Below are 21,294 nucleotides of genomic sequence, written 5' to 3'. Positions count from 1 at the left end.
CCATTTGTGAACCTCATCGATTTATCTAGAGCAGAGAGTACCCAGTAAAGAGCATCTCTTATTGTGGAGGACCCTACACATCCTGAACCTGTTGCTTTCCATAGCCATTGTGTAATGCTTTATTTCACCTGTAGGAGTGCTGCAGGGAAATGGAACACTTGCTACTTGGTTTAGATTACAGGTGATTGCTGGGGTCCCAGTAGTCGGACAACTGTCGGAAGTTGTGATCAATGGGGGGATCAAAACAAATGTAGTGTCCCTTCGCATTTGCTTTCTTCAGAAATCTGAGTGTGTGATGTGTATGGACTTTTTGAAAGTTTATAAAACTTTCACTGTGTTTTGTACTCTGGCATTCTTCAGAGAGACGAGTGTACAAAGTGAAGAGAGACAGCACTTGGGGGAGCGCTTGGGTTCCTTCCTTTTTAGATATTAGTGGGGCTCTCAGCAGCCGGACCCCCACCGATCCAATCATGTCTGACATGTCTCTATGAACATTTAGGTACACTTCAAGCTTGAACAGGTTGTGAGGCCCGTACAATGTCTGTAAGATTGGTAACCGTAATGAATGGGCAACTCGACGCAGTTCCAAATTTGTCCCCTGTGTGAGCGCTGTGACCTTCATTGCTTATCATGCACAGGGCTGTATATTTGGTAGCAGCTGTACCTGGTATTGCAGCTTGTGCCATGGATGTCAAAGGGATGTGCTGCAATACCAAGTGCAGCCACAACACAGTGTATGGCAGTATGTCTTGTAGAAAGGCTGCACAAACACAGCAGCAACTTCAATCAGCTCATCGTGGGGAGTGCCAGGAGTCGGACCCCCACTTATCAGATATTAATGGCCTACCCTAAGTATAGCCCATCAATAAAATCCTGGAAACCCCCTTAAAGGTTATGGACACCTTTTAAAATAGAAATCAATATTATTAGGTAGTGGCTACCTTGAGTTGAAAAATGTTGCACTTAGAGTCTGCAATCTTCATTCCAACAACAAAAACAGTATGGGGGGGGCTCACTACAATATAATATATATAGGTGGGTGCAACACATAATACTACCAAGAAACAGCTGAAAACAGAATGCACACCACTAAATTGTCTACAATATCATTATTGATGTACAAAACAACAGATAAAGTTACAAAATTATTAAAACCATTTAAAAATGCTCCCTAAAGAGCCACAACACAGCCTCAGAGCAGGGCTATGACCCCCCTGCTCTGGATAACTGACCTCGTCCTACTGAAAATACAGGAATATATTGGTGTCAGCTCTATGTGGCTGTACCAGATAATACAATACAAAGGCAAAGTGAGCACCACAATGTAGTATGACAATATTCTATATAATCCTTTCTATGATACAATAATAACCTAGGATACTACACTTATGCCAACATACAATACCATAGGTCGGATACACTCCACACAGGCCAACGACACAGATGCTGTAACAGAGGAAGGGGTCAATAAACCCCACGCGTTCCGTCGCAAAGCAACTTCCTCGGGGGTGTTGGTTGCAATCTTCATCCCTTCATTAATTTTTAGGCCGTCTAAGATACACTTTGCAGCCTTCTCCTAGATTCACATTCTTCTCATGTGGATGTGTCCTCCCAATCAGGGCCGTCTTTAATTTTGATTGGACCCTGGGCAAGCAATTATTTTGGAAGTACACCCACTTGCAGACAGACACTTACAGGCAGACAGAGACACACACACACACACACACACACACACACACACACACACTACAGACACACACACACACACACACGCACTACAGACACACTCACCTGGTCATCTGTGTTTTTTTTCTTACCCGCGGCGGACAGGACTGACGTGTGATGTCACTTGCGCATCCCCCCGTTAGTCCCGGACGCAGGCTCACTGTTTTAATGGTCGCGGTGCCGCTTTAGAACAGTGAGCCGCAGCGGCAGTGCTGGCCAGAGGCGGCTCTACACTTGTGAGGCCTTAGGCGAAACTCGAAAATGAGGCCCACACAAACACAAGATATGCAAGCGATAATAAAAATGAACTATAAAAAAACACCTGGTATAGTATCATTAGAGCTGTCTAAATGTGAAATGCATTTCCTTGATTGTTTTAAGGAAAAATCCCTCAGAGATAGTATTCTATTATGTGCTCAGCTACTCTTCACCCAGGTTTATTATTAATAGACCAGAATGAGGAGCAGCAGAGCCGTATGGAGGACAGCCAGAGCTCCGCACATTGCGTTGTACAGTAACAACTCATTTACACAGAGCAGACAGAGCATTGTGGCAACAAATATGAACAGAACACTGTAAAACTATCACTTCACATTGAACAGGTTACACTGTCATGAATGATACGTCTATATGTCTGACTCTGCAGCTGCACCCTGTCTCTGATCTCTCTGTGTATGACTGCAGGCGGTTGTTGCAGGAGGCGAAGCACAAAAGCTGTGAATAAATTCCATCAGAGATAATATTCTATTATGTTCTCTACATAGCTCTACTGCTCCTCATTCAGGTTTATTATTAATAGACCAGAGTGAGGAGCAGCAGAGCCCTATAGAAGACAGAGAGAGCTCCGCACATCGTGATGTACAGTAACATGTTCTTTAACACAGAACAGATGGCCTTATGCTGCATTTAAAGTATTTAACCTACAAAAAAGTGACCCCCCACACCTTAGGCCAGTTAGGCCAAATACAAAAATGATGTCTAATCTTGCGCATAACACAGTAATAATGCCTAGCTTTTTCCCTTTAACCGTTTTAAAAGCTATTTACATGATATAACTAAGTGCATCAATTCATAAACCCTATGGGTATGTAGTACAAAGGTTATATACCAAATAATACAATAGATTACCCCACTGGCTATAAAGTGGGTGTATAAGGCCAAGAATGTATAGTGCAAGTACATGAGAAACATGAGATATGTACAAATGACAAGAGAAATGGATAAACAGCAGTAATGTGTGTATTATCCCTGTACTGTGACATCACTGTATGTATTATCCCTGTACTGTGACATCACTGTATATATTATCCCTGTACTGTGACATCACTGTGTGTATTATCCCTGTACTGTGACATTACTGTGTACAGTGACCCCCCCCCGACCTACGATGGCCCCGACATATGATAAAATCGACATACGATGCTTTTTTATGTCGGGGCCATTGCATTAAGTGCTATCCGCCAAATGCTTAAGCTGCTGCCGGATAGCAGCTTAATGTTCCCCGTGTGGTGCGGTAAGTATTACTAACCCCTCCACGATGCTCCGGGATGCCCTCCGGGTCCAGCGCTGGTCTTCCGGTGTCTTCTCGGCCCTCTCCGATGACGTCTATACGCTGCTGCGCACGTCATCCAATAGGAATGGCGTACGCAGCGGCGTAATGACGTCGCTACGCAGGCCCAGTAAGGCAGAGGACCGGAGAAGACAGCAGAGGACTGGAGAAGACAGCGGAGAGCCCAGCGGAGGCCGGGGTCACCATCGGGAGTGGCGGGGACACCATCTCGAGCTGCGGGGACAGGTGAGTACAGCTTCCTATACTTTACATTGCACGAATCCCTCAACATACGATGGATTTGACAAACGATGGCTTGTTTGGAACGAATTACCATCGTATGTTGAGGGACCACTGTATATTATCCCTGTACTGTGACATCACTGTGTATATTATCCCTGTACTGTGACATCATTGTGTGTATTATCCCTGTACTGTGACATCAGTGTGTATTATCCCTGTACTGTGACATCACTGTGTGTATTATCCCTGTACTGTGACATCAGTGTGTATTATCCCTGTACTGTGACATCACTGTGTGTATTATCCCTGTACTGTGACATCACTGTGTGTATTATCCCTGTACTGTGACATCACTTTGTGTATTATCTCTGTACTGTGACATCACTGTGTGTATTATCCCTGTACTGTGACATCACTGTGTATATTACCCCTATACTGTGACATCACTTTGTGTATTATCCCTGTACTGTGACATCATTGTGTGTATTATCCCTGTACTGTGACATCACTGTGTATATTACCCCTGTACTGTGACATCACTGTGTGTATTATCTCTGTACTGTGACATCATTGTGTGTATTATCCCTGTACTGTGACATCATTGTGTGTATTATCCCTGTACTGTGACATCATTGTGTGTATTATCCCTGTACTGTGACCTCACTGTGTGTATTACCCCTGTACTGTGACATCACTGTGTGTATTACCCCTGTACTGTGACATCACTGTGTGTATTACCCCTGTACTGTGACATCACTGTGTGTATTATCTCTGTACTGTGACATCACTGTGTGTATTATCCCTGTACTGTGACATCACTGTGTGTATTATCCCTGTACTGTGACATCACTGTGTGTATTATCCCTGTACTGTGACATCACTGTGTGTATTATCCCTGTACTGTGACATCACTGTGCATATTATCCCTGTACTAAGATAAGACTAGGCATATTATCCCTGTACTGTGACGTCACTTTGCATATTAACCCTTTCAGGACTGAGCTTGTGTTTATTTATTTTTTTTATATATTTTTTTTTAGGTTTATTTTTTTTTCCTCTTGCTTTCTAATAGACATAATTATTTTATTGTTCCATCTACCAACCCATATGAAGACTTGCTTTTTGCGTCATCAATTGTACTTTTTAATGACATCACTAATTTTACCTCCAAATTTACAGTGAAACAAACAAAATAATTTGTAGGGCAAAATTGAAAAAAAAAACAAAACTAAATGTTTCTATGCAGTGAACTCTTCTGTATAAGTGACACCTTAGCTTTATTCTGTAGGTCCATCCTGTTAAAATGTTACCCAATTAATATAGGTTATTTAAGTTTTACTACTTTTAAAAAATTCTAACTTTTTGTACAAAAATTATGCTTAAGTGTCCACTCCGTACCCCTATAATTTTTTTTTATTTTTCTGCATACAGGGATGTATGAGGGCTCATTTTGTGCGCCATGATCTGTAGCGTTTTTTTTTTTTTGTTTGTTTTTTTTTCATGATTTCATTTGAAAAATTTGAAAAGGGGGGGTGATTCAAACTTTTTATTAGGGAAGGGGTTAAATCACATGTATTACTTTTTATTAGCCCCCAAAGGAGACTATTACATGCAATATTTAGATTGCATACACTGATCAATGCTTTTTCATAGGAGAACATTGATCAGTGTTATCGGTGCCCTATTGCCTTAGGCTGGCATGGCTGACTGTTTGGAGCACCGATCGGACGGCAGGCAGGGAGGAGGGTAAGAAACCTCCCGCACTCCTCTCAGCCGAACAGGATGCTACCGAGTATGATGTATGCTGTTGAGCGCACATCATACAGCGGGAGCCTGTAGTGGACATAAATATACATCCATTTGCTGGAAGGGGTTAACCCTCTATGTAAGTCACTGTAACCCTGTGATATTACAGTACAGGGTTACTATACATATTGATGTCACAGAACAGGGCTAATATACATTGAAGTCAAAACAGTGTATATATATATATATATATATATATATATATATATATATATATATATATATAATTATACACATAATACTGCCATATATGTGTGTGTGTGTGTATATACACATAAATATATATAATTATTATGCATGTCCATAGTTTTGCAACAGCTGGAGGCCCCTTGGTTGGGAAACACTGGCTTAGCAGTATTATGTCCCTGTATACCAATGTCTGTGCTGTGTCCTCTGGCTGGCCCATACGGCATATACTACTATGTATACAGAATAGGCCAGACAGGTCAGAGGACACGGCACAGACATCTCTTCATGCGTGCTGCCAGGCCCAGCCAATGAGACTTCAAGACGGCCAGACCTCCTCCTGATCTGCTTTTTATACTGATGGCAGTGAGAGGTGGATTGGTTTGAAAAATCCACCTCACACCGGTGCCGCTACAGTGGAGCTCCTTTTTTAAAGTTCCGTTTTAAAGATTCGTTTGATGTTCTGTTATAAAAAAAACAAACTGAAAATCATCCATTAAACGTCCGTTACAAAATCCCATACGTCCGTTAGAAAATCCCATTATAGTCTATGGGATTTTTACATTATCCGTTTTAATCCGTTATAGTCCGTTATAAATAACGGACGTTATTTTGTGACAGAAGATAGTAACGGGAGAAATAGTGCACAGATGAATTTTATAGTGTGAAAGCAGCCTAATCAGGGGCGGTGTCTTTGGCACGCGACCAGCTCCAGCAGCCCTTTCTCTTAAAGTGGCAGAAGGGCAGCAGGGGCTGGTCGTGCGCAGCGCTGGGGCCTGCAGACAGGATTGGAACCGCTTTGTTAAACTTAAATCCCGGCTGTCGGCCAGAGAGGGCCCTGAGCGACTCCTCGTGGCCTTAGGCGGTGGCCTTATTTTAGAGCCGCTTCTGAGGCCGGCCCTGCCTGCACCGGTGGCTAGCTGCTTTAACGTGGGGCTAAAGGGCTAGCTGCTTTGGTCGCCCAGGAATGACAGGGCCCAGTGCAGCTGCCCCTTTTGCCCCGCGTTAAAGATGGCCCTGCTCCCAATAATGCATGTTAGATGTGAGAGGTCTCCATGGTAAGGAGTTTACAGTTTGCTGTAAGTTCTCTGCCTTCTCTCTACACTTATGCTCTGCCTTGTATCTGCTTTGCACCCTATCTACAGCCTGTGTGAGCTGCCCTCTATGTATGCTCTCCCAACTCTCCACACTCTAACAATGATAGAAAGGAGGAGGAAGCAGAAAGCCCATCTGATGGCTTTTTCTTATCTCTCTCTGAGCAGCAGCAACACAGCAGGACATTTGTTTTTATATTTTTATGTAAAATGTTGCTTAAGGAAACAAATGTATATAAAAAAAATTAAATTGGTGCAAAAAAATTAGATCAAATTTGAACTTATTTCTGTCAATTTTAAAATGCTCCAGTTTTAGTCTCTGCTACTAGTGACTTGGTCTGTCATATTTCTGTCTTGCAGAGCTCATTATTATGCCTCATGTGCTGAGCAAAGATAAATGGTGACATTTAAGCTGGCATTGGCTGCACACATTCACATAACATTTTATTAATTTATCAAAGTCACCGAATAAGGTTATAGGTTGGGTTGTGACAATATATGGCAGCAATTCGGTGCTCTACATATAGAAAGAAAGTGGGAATATTTTAAATTTTGCTTTTCGTGTGTGTGTATATACATATATATATATATTGTACACCCACATTTATACGTTGTTGTTATTGTTATCATTACTATTACAGATATAATATTATTATTATTATTATTATTATTATTATTATTATTAATACATATTTTTTTTTTTTTTTTTTTAATCTCTCTCTCTTTATTATCTCCAGATAATAAAGGGAATAAGGCCCTGATTTAAAGCTTCATCCCCTTCACACTTCGGACTCTCTTTCTTTGCACTACTTTATGTTCAAAAAACAGCGCCACCCCTGTCCTCGGAGCCGAGTTGTAATACCACTCACAAACTATCTAGTTGTATAAAACTGAGCTGCAATACCACACATAAACTGAGGACAAGGGTGGTACTGTTTTTTTTTTAAATTTTTTTTTTATGTAATTCCTAATCCTGGATAACTTTTTAAAGGGGTACTCTATTACTTAAAAACGTGTTTCACATGGTCCGATCTATGCCCGCCCCACCCCAATTCTTTCCACTACTTTATGACTTATCCTCAGGCTATGGGATACATGACTGATCTCAGGGGTCTAACCCAAGATCCTTAGAACGGGCCCTTGTCTTGCCCTGTGCATGGAGCACCATGCGCACCATGCATTTTCTATGGGAGGACCAGAGATACACGAGCACTGTAATTGTCTATCTCCAGTGCTCCCATAAACACAGACACACAGCTCCATGCACAGAGTAAGACGAAGCCCCGTTCTGGAAATCAAGAGTCCTACTCCCTGCGATCAGACACTTTTCCTGTATCCTGCTTATAGGTTTTAATGTAATGTCTCAAGAATGTGAAGCCATGGAGGTTGGACCCCCACTGATCAGAAATTGATGCTATATCATAGTAATATGACCTCACTATATAGGATAGGAAAACCCCTTTAGGCTATGTTCACACGCAGAATTTTCAGGTGGAAATATTCTGCTTGGAAATTTCGTAGCAGCAGAGTTACATTGATTTAAGGGTTGGGTCACACGTAACGGATCTGCAATATATTTTACACTGCAGATCTTCTGGTGACCTGACAAATTTTGTGCCTCCAGCTCTTGCTACCCCCTGTCCCCCTGCCTCGCCCTGCCCCTGGCCTGCTCGCAGCGGCAAGGCACCGCTCCGGGCAGCCACACAGGGGGCCTGCGAGTCTGAGTCCACTCGGACATCGCAGTGCAGCCGCAGTGTCTGAGTACAATGAACATGCGCAGGTGGCAACAGCTAGAGACAGAAAATGGGGTCACTGGCGGATCTGCAGTGTAAAATACGCTGCGGATCCATTATGTGTGAGCCTACCCCAAATGGGATTCTGCTGCACCATGCACATGGCAGAATTTCGGAGACTGCAGAAACTATGGTGAATATGGTTCTTGTTTCTGCGGATTTCGCTCGAAAATACATTGCCGTCTATGAAGACTGAGAATTTCCGAGCTGTCCTAGCACTGGCAGAACACGCAAGTTTGCGGAATGTTCACTCGTAAAATAGCGTTATAGCTGTGGGGCTTTTTACATTGGAATTTTCCACCCTTTCCTTGGTAAAGATTATGACCTATTCTGCCCCCAACCTGCATAGGACACATTGGGCAATGCTCTGCAAACTGGATTCCAGGCTACTGGAGTCTTTTTTAGGATTCTATGGGCTTGTTCCAGCACAGTGACTGGGAACATGACGACAAAAAAGAAATGTATAGGGTCATTTGTGTGGCTGGAAGGGTATTTTTTAGGCAGTGGAGGCCTGGGAGGTACATTGGCACCAGTATAGAATGATTGGGAATGGATTCATCATGGGTTTACATGCTTTGTTGCATGAAGAACGTCATGTTGTATTACCTACAAGCTCCTACATGTTGTATTACCTTCTATTTTGTGCCTCTTTATAAATAAAAGGATGAATGTACATTTGTCTCCATATAGCAGTTTACTGAACCGCAGACCATTGAGGCTTCTATTACCAGTAATTCCTCCAGTATGTTTCGCTAAGTGTAGGGTTTCCATAGAAGATGAGCTTGTTATTTTATCTGTATTGACATAATTGTGTTGCCCTGTCTTGTATTTTTTTCCAATATGTCTCTATGGTTAGCTTTTTGTAAATGTCATGGTGGAGAAAGAGGCGAGGGGCGCGACGACGGTGGTGACACGGGGTTGCGTTTCATTTTGTCAGCTGCTTTCAGTGACAAGACGTTGTAAAATTGTGCAACCTTTTTAAAGACAAATAAGTTTAGATAATGAGTTCTTTAACATTTCAGGGAAGGGAAATTGCCACGGGAACAGAATTATATTAGATCTGGCTGTCACGGTACAAAGTGCGAAGCCTCATTTGTCTAAATTCAGTTTGGATTCAGATCCGTTATGATGAAGAAATGCGGTAATTAAAATGTAGCATTGTAGCCGTGCACGGTCAGTCGGCACAGGACAGATCATCAATATGGTCTAGCGGGTTAGAGAATAATTAACCCATAAGAAATAGACCATAGCCACCAAGTGATTGCTTCCAAATGGGGTTGTCTTTTCCTGGTCCTTTAGGGATCTATTGCAGTAAAGAAGTTATTCCATGATTAAATCTCATCACCGATCAACACGATTAATTGTGACCAATGGTTGATGGCGGTTCCAATGCTGGGATTCCCAACCTTCATAAACAAGGTGATCCTGATTATCCCTGTTTGAATGGAGTGTCAGTCAGGTATGTTTCTATTCAAACTCTAGGGGAATGTTGGAGATTGTCAAGCACAGTGCCTGGCTTTGTTCGGTAGTCTCATAAGGGGAGATTTATCAAAACCTGTGCAGAGGAAAAGTCGCCCAGTTATCCATAGCAACCAATCAGCTCGCTTCTTTCATTTTTAACAAGGCCTCTGCAAAATGAAAGCAGTGATCTGATTGGTTGTTATGGGCAACTGGACAACTTTTCCTTTGCACAGGTTTTGATAAATGTCCAGTCCTTAGCATCAATGCCTTCCTCTTGCAGGAACTGCTGACACACTCCAGCCAGATGAGGTCTAGCATTGTCTTGTATTAGGAGGAACCCAGGGCCAACCGCACCAGCATATGGTCTCACAAGGGGTCTGAGGATCTCATCTTGGTACCTATTGGCAGTCAGGCTACCTCTGGCAAGCACATGGAGGGCTTTGCGGCCCCCCAAAGAAATGCCACTTTACACCATTACTGACCCACAGCCGAACTGCTCATGCTGGAGGATGTTGCAGGTAGCAGAACGTTCTCCACGGCATCTCCAGACTGTCATGTGCTCAGTGTGAACCTGCTTCCATCTGTGAAGAGTAGAGATGAGCAAACTTACAGTAAATTTGATTCGTCACGAACTTCTCGGCTCGGCAGTTGATGTCTTTTCCTGCGTAAATAAGTTCAGCCTTCAGGTGCTCCGGTGGGCTGGAAATGGTGGATACATTCCTAGGAAAGAGTCTCCCAGGACTGTATCCACCTTTTCCAGCCCACCGGAAAGCTGAACTAATTTATGTAGGAAAAGGCATCAACTGCCGAGCCGAGAAGTTCGTGACAAATCGAATTTACTGTAAGTTCGCTCATCTCTAGTGAAGAGCACAGGGTGCCAGTGGCGAATTTGCCAATCTTGGTGTTCTCTGGCAAATGCCAAACTTCCTGCACGGTGTTGGGCTGTAAGCACAACCCCCACCTGTGGATGTCTGGCCCTCATACCACCCTCATGGAGTCTGTTTCTGACCGTTTGAGTGGACACATGCACATTTTTGGCCTGCTGGAGGCCATTTTGCAGGGCTCTGGCAGTGCTCCCCCTGCTCCTCCTTGCACAAAGGTGGAGGTAGCGGTCCTTCTGCTGGGTTGTTGCCCTCCTACGGCCTCCTCCACATTGCCTGATGTACTGGCCTGTCTCCTGGTAGTGCCTCCATGCTCTGGACACTATGCTGTTAGACACAGCAAATCTCCTTGCCACAGCTCACATTGATGTGCCATCCTGGATGAGCTACATTACCTGAGCCACTTGTGTGGGTTGTAGACTCTCTCATGCTACCACTAGAGTGAAAGCACCACCAGCATTCAAAATTGACCAAAACATCAGCCAGGAAGCATAGAAACTGAGAAGTGGTCTGTGGTCACCACCGACAGAACCACTCCTTTATTGGGGTGTCTTGCTAATTGCCTATAATTTCCACCTGTTGTCTGTTCCATTTGCACCACAGCAGGTGAAATTGATTGTCAATCAGTGTTGCTTCCTGAGTGGACAGTGTGATTTCACAGAAGTGTCATTGACTTGGAGTTACATTGTGGTGTTTAAGTGTTCCCCTTTTTTTTTTTTTTTTTTTTTTTTGAGCAGTGTATAGTCCCATCCCCATCATAGCGTGATGCTGCCTGTAACTGAAAAACATTCTTAGATGTGGTAGGAGTTTTTTTTTTTTTGTATAGATTACAAATCTGTGTTGGGGTACGTTCACACATACATGATCTGCTGTGTATTTTGCTGCATATTTTCTACTGCTGATTTTGCTGCCCATTTAACTTCAGTATATGTAGCAGATCCTGTACGTGTGAACGTACCCTTATTGCCATGTGGTTTTGCTTAATAAGACTGCTGCTTAATTGTGAAATCACAGGGCCATTAAATGGGTACTCCACTGGCCAGCGTTTGGAACGAAATGTTCCGAACACTGTTTTTGCGCTGCGGGGTCGGCAACACCCCTGGTGATGTCATGACAGCGCCCCTCAATGCAAGTCAATGGAAGGGGGGCGTGACTGCTGTCACGCCCCATCCCATAGACTTGGAATGAGGGGGCATGGCCATGACATCACCAGGGGTGTGGCCGAATTCCACAGGGCAAATAAAAGCATTCGGAACATTTAGTTCCGAACACTGGCCAGTGGAGTACCCCTTTAACTAAAAAAAAAAAACATGCACTTTTCATGTTGGCAACGGTGTCGATGGTAGGTGGCCCACATGAGACCATACCTTTTAGCACCAGCAAATGTGTGGCACATCCCTACATACATCTGTGCCAGTTTATTTAGGGGAGTCCTATCCAAGAACCAGATCGAAACCTCACCAATCACATATTGATGGCCTATTTTAGGGATAGGAAATGAATGGGTATTCCTGGAGAACCCTTATAAGATGAAGAGTTGCAGCAAATAGAGAAAATCACTTCTCTAAAATGACAATTGCTTTGCCAAAAACCTTGTTCTGCCTCTATTATTTGTAGAATTTTGTGCCTTGGCCATGATAGATATGTACGTATACACAATTGCTTATAAATCCTACTGTTTTATATTGCAGGTATTGTACAGATGAGATGTTATTGCGTGAGATGATGTCCGATCCCCTCCTGTCCAGCTATGGAGTTATTGTCATCGACGATGTTTACGAGCACTCCGTGTCTACCGATGTCCTCCTCGCTTTCCTTAAGGATATCCTTTTAGCTAGACCAGAACTGAAGGTTGTCATAATCTCCCCTCCCGAACTGTCCAGCAGAATAGTTTCTTACTATGGAAACGTTCCTCTGGTTGAGGTGGAAAGCGCATATTCAGCAGAAGTAGTTTACACCTCTGCAGTTCAAAGGGACTATTTCCATGCGGCTTTAAGGCTTCTGTTTGAAATCCACCACACTCAAGAGAAAGGGGACATTGTTGTCTTTCTGGCTTGTGAGCAAGTAAGTGGGTGTGGGTGGGTTCTGGTCTATTTCTATGCGTTGATCATTTGGCTCAGATTTTTATGTAAACTTTATAGAAAGGAAAAAAATGACCTTGTGTGATGATGGAACTTGGCACTGTCTCTAAGGTTTCCTACATTTTTGCTGCCACTTTCTGGAAGACCAAATTATTCATTGGGGTGTGGGGAAAGCTCGGGCAATGTATTGCATGTAACCTTTTGTCCTTGTAAGTTTTTTGTTTTACATGACTCTCAAAACAAGCTATGTAGGTTTGGACCCATTGGGCCCCGGTACTGAACTTCCGGTGCTAAGCACCTAATGGGAATGTCTCATAAAGAGCTCTGTTTTTCATTTGTTTTCTTATGGCATATGGACATAACAGATGTGGGTCATCCATTTGGGTAACCCTTCTACTAGCCCTGGACTCAACAAATCCCAGGCACCAAGTTGCCAGCCTCTGCTTGCTGACTATGGAAGCTGATCAGGCCTGGCCTATGGCAGAGTCTGATCAGTTATTCCTGTCGGTAACACTGACAGGCATAATTATACGGCAACACAAATCTATACTGCAGTGTATTATATATGTGATCAGGAGGTGCAGTTTAGTCCCCTAGAAGGACAATAAAGTAAAAAATAAAATAAACACACACAATAAATAAAAATAATTTAATTATCTCAGGAAGGGGGGGCTGAGAATCTGAATCTGCAACGATTGTAGAAGCTCAGTGGCTGGGCTTCTATGTAATGAGAAAAACGTTTTATGCCCTTAACAACTCATGAGGTACTGCTACATTATGGGATTGTTAGGAGTCCATACATGGTGGGTGCTGACATCCAACATACCAAATTTAGGTAACTGATTGTGGCTATTTAACCCCCTTGATGCAGTGGTTAATCGTGACGGTAGCATCTAGGAGGTTAGAAGGGAGGCCTTCTCCGTAATTCACAAAATAAAAAAAAAATTATTTCAAGTTAAATTTTTTTTAAAGTAAAACGCTAAAAACTATATAGACTTAGTATCACTGTATTTGTACTGACCCGAAGAATAAAGTGAACATGTAATTATTTTTTATCTCCTCGAAATGAATGGGTAGAATTGCAATGTTCCTCGTTCAACCCCACAAATCATTTTACCATATAATGTATTCAAAAAATAAAGGGCTCATTACAAATTATGCGTTTTTCCCACTGGGGAAAAAAAGATTATAACTCTTGGAAGGAGAGTTTAAAAATAAAAAGTCTGTAGGCCCCAAGATATCTACAGTACACTGTAAAAAATGAACACATAACATTCATATGCACTTATTTATGTTTTTTTGTTTTAACCATGAGCGTTCACATGGACTTGTATCCTCACTTTACTGCTATAACAGTCTCCAGTCTTCTAGGAAGATTATTCTTCAACCATAGAGATTTGCATTCATTCTTCCACAATAGATTAAGTAAAGCCAGACAGTAATGTTTGGAGATGAGCCCCACCTTACAGTAACTGTATTTCATCTTCATGGTCTTCGTATGGGGTGAGGTCAGGATCAAACCCTGTAAACCACGTTTTATGGCTTTGCCTTTTGCGCTCAAGGACACTGGTATGCTGGAACAGAAAAGTGCCTTACAGTAAAACTGTTGCTACAAGGTTTGCAAATTAGCTTTTCTACTTGAAGGAAGAAATTGGGTCATGTTATTATTCTCACTATAGGAACGGACAATGACTTACAGGATACTGACCTCCCTTAGCTGATATGCATCTTTTCTTCCAGTGGACCATTGCTGGCAGAATCCATACAGAGCTATTTTTGATGATGATGGGGGAGGGGGGGGGGGACGACTTGTTTTCATTAAAGGATTCACAGCTAGCCAAAAAGTCCCCTACTTTTTACTGGAACTCTAAGACCATTCAGTTTTGTTTTTTTTTAGCGAAGATCAAATGTATACTAGACTGTTCTTATAAGGGGCAACTCTAGGACCTGTGGTACAAGATACATAGAGAAGTTATGTTCTGGGTGTACATGGTGTTGGGCCTGCAGTGGTTACATTTAGGTGACTTGGGCCTCTTTATTGAAACCATGCCATCCATGTAGTATGAAATCCTAAAATGTGCCAAGATTGGCTACCCAAGAGTGCCTGAACTCGCCAGGGTTTGGATCCCGCTGAGCAAGGGCACATTGATGACATTTTCTATTTTACATTTATGAGAGCACTCATTACGATCGACCCTGGGCCTTCTAGCTAGGCAATATATACATTTTGGCCAGATGTCTGTTTCTTGTCTGTACGATGTTTCTTCCGATCTACCTGGAAGAAGAGTCTTACAGACATGAAACAGACTGTTGTCTATCTGACAACACTTACAGAAAAATTTGAAATAAAGATCTGCGACAGCCTGGTGAGTGCTACATTCAGCCTGGATTGCTGTATTCAAGTTTCCACGCGTATAGCACCCCGCGTCTTGCTAGCGGTAGCTATCATAGAACAATTGGAGTGTTGCCGGGTTGGTGTAATCATTTTCTGCCTTTTTGGATCCACTGTGAATAAAAAATTAAGATAGCGCTCATATTCCAAATACCTTATTTTATGGCTTTAAAGCATGAACGCTGTCTTGATTAGATTTTTCTTTTTTTGTTGGTTGTGTCACTGGCTGTATTGGACAAAACCCTCTAGAAGTCAAGCACCATATGAACTTGTGGTGTTCATTTTGTTTTCACCTTAACCTGGTCATTCCCAACAGCTTGGTTCTACTAGTAAAGTAATATTCAAATTTTCTTTTATAGGCATTGCAGAGGTCAAAGGATGTTTTATATTTTTAGTGTATGAAAAAGGTGTACTTTTTTTTTTTTTCCTGCAATCTTGTAAGTCTTAGGGCTCGTTCACATTGTGTTGTGTAAAAGGAGCTCCGTCAGCCAGTTGAGCGGAGAAAATATTTGTGCATGTTTTTGAAATTTAAAAAAAATTAATTTCTCCACTTACCACCTGTAGAATACCGTATACCCGATGTACCCCATTCAAGTTAAAGGGGTACTCCACTGCTCAGCAACAAACTGTTTCGAACGCTGGAGCCGGTGTCGGGAGCTCGTGATGTCATAGCCCGCGCCCCCTCATGATGTCACGCCCCACCCCACATCATGAGGGGCGGGACTATGACATCCCGAGCTCCCGGCTCCAGCGTTTGGAGCAGTTTGTTCCAAACGTTGAGCAGCGGAGTACCCCTTTAATGGTACCTGGTAGTGGCATTTGTGCTCCAACTTTGGTGCAACAAAAAAAAGATATGAACTGGTCACCAGCCCTGTGAACTTACACTTAGGACACTCAGCACTAAGACAAATGCAAAACTATGACGGTATTACAGTTGTCTGAAATGAACCTATTATTATAGTGTTCTTAAATCCACCTATAATCTATGGGGGATTTCGGTAGGAATTGTTCAGTTTCTGTGCAGTGCCTCCGCAGGTGAAGGGAAGCATTACATAATTGTTCCCCAACTCTTGTTTTGACAGAAATGTGCAATACTTCCCCTCGGAGGCACTGCCGGGAAACTTATTCCCGAAATCCCCTGCAGATTAAAACTTACTGTAGACGACACCTTTTTTTAAGTATCAAAATAATTCTATTATTAGTTTATGTAGAGCCCCCTCTTAGGCCCTGTATAAACGCCATCCTATAATCATTCTGGGAAAGTGCGGGGAGGGAGAACAGTTGTTAGCACATTTTAGCTGTTGGCCGTTTTATAGGATTCTGTTACTAATTTAATGTTTTTTTTTATTTTAAGGAAATAAAACAGGCCTATGAGATGATCCATCAGGAGGCCATGCACACAAATCCCACACTAGGAGAACTGCTTCCAATTCCGCTGTATCCTCATCAAAGCCTTCCACAATACTTGCCATATGAAGGGCTGGATTATGGCTGCAAAGACCACAGGAGGAAAGTGGTGTTAACCACCAGTCTTGGCGAGTCCCTGATCTGGATGAGCAACATTCACTTTGTCATTGACGTTGGAGTGGAGCGGAGAAAGGTAAATACCAGCTTTCATTCTTTCCCATCGCTGCTCCCAGAACAAATCTCTCCGGCTAGATCCAAACACTGCTAAATACAGTCTTACTGTGCGCTCTATTCATATGCTTCTCCTCCCTTGGCTGCCAAGTCTTTGCAAAGCTGAATTCACTTTCCAAACTACTTGGGTTTTTTGCCATAAAATGCCTGTTAGCTAGAGCACAGATGGAAGTCTTCATTATGGCCAGTATAACAAAAAAAAATGTACATATTGAAAAAATGTGTGTTTCCTAACCAGAGTGCCTCCAACTGTTGCAAAACTACAACTCCCAGCATGACCGGACAGCCTTTGCAACTGCTGGAGGCACCCTGGTTGGGAGACAGGGTAATATTACTCAGCATCTCTGATCTAGGATGGTGATATAACTGGAGGTCTGAGGTTTTGGAATAGTATAGGGCAGTGGTCTCCAACCTGCGGACCTCCAGATGTTGCAAAACTACAACTCCCAGCATGACCGGACAGCCTTTGTAACTGCTGGAGGCACCCTGGTTGGGAGACAGGGTAATATTACTCAGCATCTCTGATCTAGGATGGTGATATAACTGGAGGTCTGAGGTTTTGGAATAGTATAGGGCAGTGGTCTCCAACCTGCGGACCTCCAGATGTTGCAAAACTACAACTCCCAGCATGACCGGACAGCCTTTGTAACTGCTGGAGGCACCCTGGTTGGGAAACAGGGTAATATTACCCATCATCTCTGATCTAGGATGGTGATATAACTGGAGGTCTGAGGTTTTGGAATAGTATAGGGCAGTGGTCTCCAACCTGCGGACCTCCAGATGTTGCAAAACTACAACTCCCAGCATGCCCGGACAGCCAACGGCTGTCCGGGCATGCTGGGAGTTGTAGTTTTGCAATATCTGGAGGTCCGTAGGTTGGAGACCACTGGTATAGGGGCTACTGAAACAGTCTGCACAATTTTAATTAAGTAAAAAAAAATATATTATTATTATTATAAAAAAAATTTTTATAAAAAATAAAGCCCTTTTTACTTCAGTTGAACTAAGCTTCAATAACTCATACACCCATGAAGAAGAATGCCGTTGTTTTGGGGAAACAAAAGCAGCCATGTTTTTATAATCCTGCACAACACTATTAAAATATATTTAATTAAAGCAGATAAACAGATGCAAATCTAAGCCTATGGCTAAATAGGGCTAGTCATCAGGATTTGGGGCATGTTTTTATAAAAAAAAAATTTTTTTTTTTTTTTTTTAAATCTCTGTAGTGCTTTATGAACATTTTTAGTAATATATTAATGAGGCTCAAGTGCCCAGGGGGGGCATTTCAAAGCATGGCGAAAGACCAGGGTTAGCCAACCTATGTATTATTATTATTATTATTATTATAATGAATTAATGAATTAATTAATTAAATTAATTTTATTTTTATTTTTTGCCACTTGCACACACCTCCCTCCCTTTTGATTGACAGGCCTTAGGCTGCAGCCAGGCTGGAGATTGGCCGGCTAACTCTAGGCTCCTGCCATGCTGGGGAGTGCCCCCTGGGCACTTGAACTTAATTTACATATTAACTAAAAGGAATATAACTGAGATGTGTAGCAAGAAATCAACCTCTACGAGCGGACACACAGAGCAACCCGGCCGCAGCAGGGAGCTTGCTTTTGTGAGTGCCGTTGGTGCATGCGCAGTGGGAAATACGCTGTGGATGTGCTCCGTTTGACCCTACCCTAAAGAGAGTTATTCCAGCACTTAAAAACATATCCCCTATTCACAAAATAGGGGTGGGGTTTGAGCGCTAGAGGGTCTGATATCTGGGACTCCCTTGCAATCTCCCGACTCTCCTCTCTGCATAGGGCAGTGTGTCGGCATGCGCTCCATGCATTGTCTATGGTGCCAGAAATATTGAGCATATTTGGGTAAAATTATGTATATGGCTGGCAGTCAGACTAAAAGCTGAAGGAAAACATGTCTTAGAGTATAAGTATGGTGAGGGGTACGACTGCTCCATCTGTCCTGGGCGTTTATCAGGCTGAATAATAATGCTGAATCATTACCAAGTGGCAAACAGAAGTAGTGAGGCGTGGGCCCTTACCACCTGACATTTCGCCAGAGACTGGCTTCTTCCGGGGCGTGACGCCCCGGAAGAAGCCAGTCACTGGCGAAACGTCGGGTTGTAAGGGCCAACACCTCACTACTTCTGTTAACCACTTGGTAATTATTCAGCCTTTTTTTTTTTTTTAAATGTTCACTTTATGTAACTTATTGTATATTAAGTATTTGAATGCACTTGCACAGTTCTATCAGCCAATATTATTAATACAATCAATGTGAGCCCTTACTGTTTCCAGTGTTATACTGATTGTCCCTTTGCACCCCTGGTTTTCAGGGTATGCTTGATCATGTTTTAATGTGATTTTTATAAAATGTATCACTAAAGTATTTTTTGGATTCCTTAAGCGCTGTTCTTGTGTATGTATAAAGACCGTACCAGCCACCAACACCTCCTTCATAGAAATGCTTTTCCAAGAAGTGTAAGATGAAGCTGTGTGATTTACATTGCTTGCCGACCTCGCTCTCAGGCCAGCCTGTTCTGCTCCGTAACTTGACATAAAATGTATAGACACACATACATACATCCCTGCAGCGTATTTTTGGTAATTTATCCTCTATGTACAGTTTGCTGAATGTATTTTATTTGAGATTTTTAGGCCAGCAGCCGGTCAGTCGTTGTGTTTTATCTTTACGATATTCCTTCTTGCTGGTTTTCCCTTTTATTTAAACAGTTAGTGGATCCCCTGCTGTTTTTATATTTATTCTTAGAAAACGTTTGGTCTAAAATGTTTTAAAGAGATTTTTCAGTACGTTTGCTAGGAGATTCCCCCCATGCCCAATTTCTTTTATTCTGTTTAGTTCTAATTGGCCTCAAAAATCTTCATGAAGATGTCTGTTTTGTATGCCACTTCTTCTCAAAGATCTATGATCAGAGATGAGAAGACGCTTGCTGCAACAGAAACCACCTTCCTACTGTGGGAGATCTGCCAAGCTCATCTCTGCTCTTGCAGCTTTTTCCCCCTTAGAGGAGATATTCAACGGGAGGTAATTTTTTTTGAAGTATGCCCATAGTGTAGTATATAAAAAGATAAACCTCCACTCGCCTCCAGTGGACCTGCAGATCCTTAGTTGTCCTGCTCCGGTACCCAGTGCGATCCTCTTCCTGCCTCTGGGGGTTGACAGGCACACTGCAGTTCAGTTATTTGCCATCTGGAGCGATGTCCCGCCTCAGCCGGTGATAGGCTGAGTAGCAGTGTGTCATATTGTGCCCTGGTCTTCTTCCTGGTGCCCAGGCCCAATACATCACACAGCCGCTCAGCCAATCACCTGCTGAGGCGGGACTTTGCTGCGGCTGGTGATTAGCTGAGCGTGACTGTCGACAAAAGCAACATCTGGCATCTGGAACCAGAGTTCTGGAGGTGAGTAGAGTTTTTTTATTTTATTTATTTATTTTTGTTGTTTAAAAAAAATATATATATATACACAGTGTGGTCCCCTGACAAATGATCGTTTCAACATACGAAGGCCTCTCAGAGCCCATCGTATGTTGAAGGCAACATCAACATACGATGTTCCTGTGTGTCGGGGCCATCGCAAAAAATGGCTATCCGGCGGACGATGACTGCTTCAGCAGCTGCCAGATAGCCGTTAAATGTGCCCCGTTCTGCTGTTCAGTCTCCCTGTCATCCCAGGGCTGCTGCTGCTACCTTCTGCCTCCCGGGGGAGGGCTCGCCAGAGCCACCGCTGGAGGTTGGCTTGTGTGGCCATCCTGATACTTCCGGGGGGGGGGGGGGGGGGGGGGGCGTTAAGAGAGAGGAGAGCTGTGGTGTGTGTGTGCTCTCCCTATTGTGAAGACACTGGCGGCTCCTGATTGCAGTGCCCTTTTCTTGTAGCAGTGCCCGTCTCTGTGCAGGAGGAGGGGGCAGCTGCTGCAGCACTTGTTGTGATCCCTGTGTACACTGACCACCCCCTGGCACGATACACCTGGGAGCTCCATGCAGTGATCACTAAGAGACTAAAGCAGGCGGGACCTGTACACTCACTGACAGCAGCTGGATGGGTCCATGCGGCCACTGACAGTCGCGCTGCATCTAGAAAAGGTGGACTCCAACTCCCCTGCACACACACTACACCCCATACATCAATGTTTCCCAACCACTGTGCCTCCAGCAGTTGCAAAACTACAACTCCCAGCATGCTCAGTCAATGGCTGTTGAACACTACCCATACATACAATGGTCATCCTGGAACCAATTACCAGTTTTCCATAGAGAGATGTACTCCACGCACAATGGTTCTGGGGCTCCAGAACCAATTACCAGTTTTCCATAAAGATATGTACTCCACGCACAATGGTTCTGGGGCTCCAGAACCAATTACCAGTTTTCCATAAAGATATGTACTCCACGCACAATGGTTCTGCGGCTCCA

The 21,294-nt window shown here is 43.2% G+C and overlaps 1 protein-coding gene across 7 annotated transcripts in view; it reads left to right on the top strand.

Annotated features, from left to right (window-relative positions):
- The window catches only part of DHX32 (DEAH-box helicase 32 (putative)), a 93,539-nt gene that overhangs the window by 39,049 nt on the left and 33,196 nt on the right, over positions 1 to 21,294 (top strand). For all 7 annotated transcript variants that reach the window (XM_056532988.1, XM_056532986.1, XM_056532992.1 and 4 more), the window contains 2 exons: positions 12,430 to 12,802; positions 16,566 to 16,811. In XM_056532988.1, the coding sequence (XP_056388963.1) occupies positions 12,430 to 12,802; positions 16,566 to 16,811 (619 nt within the window). The remainder of the gene's footprint in view (positions 1 to 12,429; positions 12,803 to 16,565; positions 16,812 to 21,294) is intronic.

Source organism: Hyla sarda, chromosome 7 (assembly GCF_029499605.1).
Source record: "Hyla sarda isolate aHylSar1 chromosome 7, aHylSar1.hap1, whole genome shotgun sequence".
NCBI classification, from domain to species: domain Eukaryota; kingdom Metazoa; phylum Chordata; class Amphibia; order Anura; family Hylidae; genus Hyla; species Hyla sarda.
This window is presented reverse-complemented; position numbering and strand designations above follow the sequence as displayed.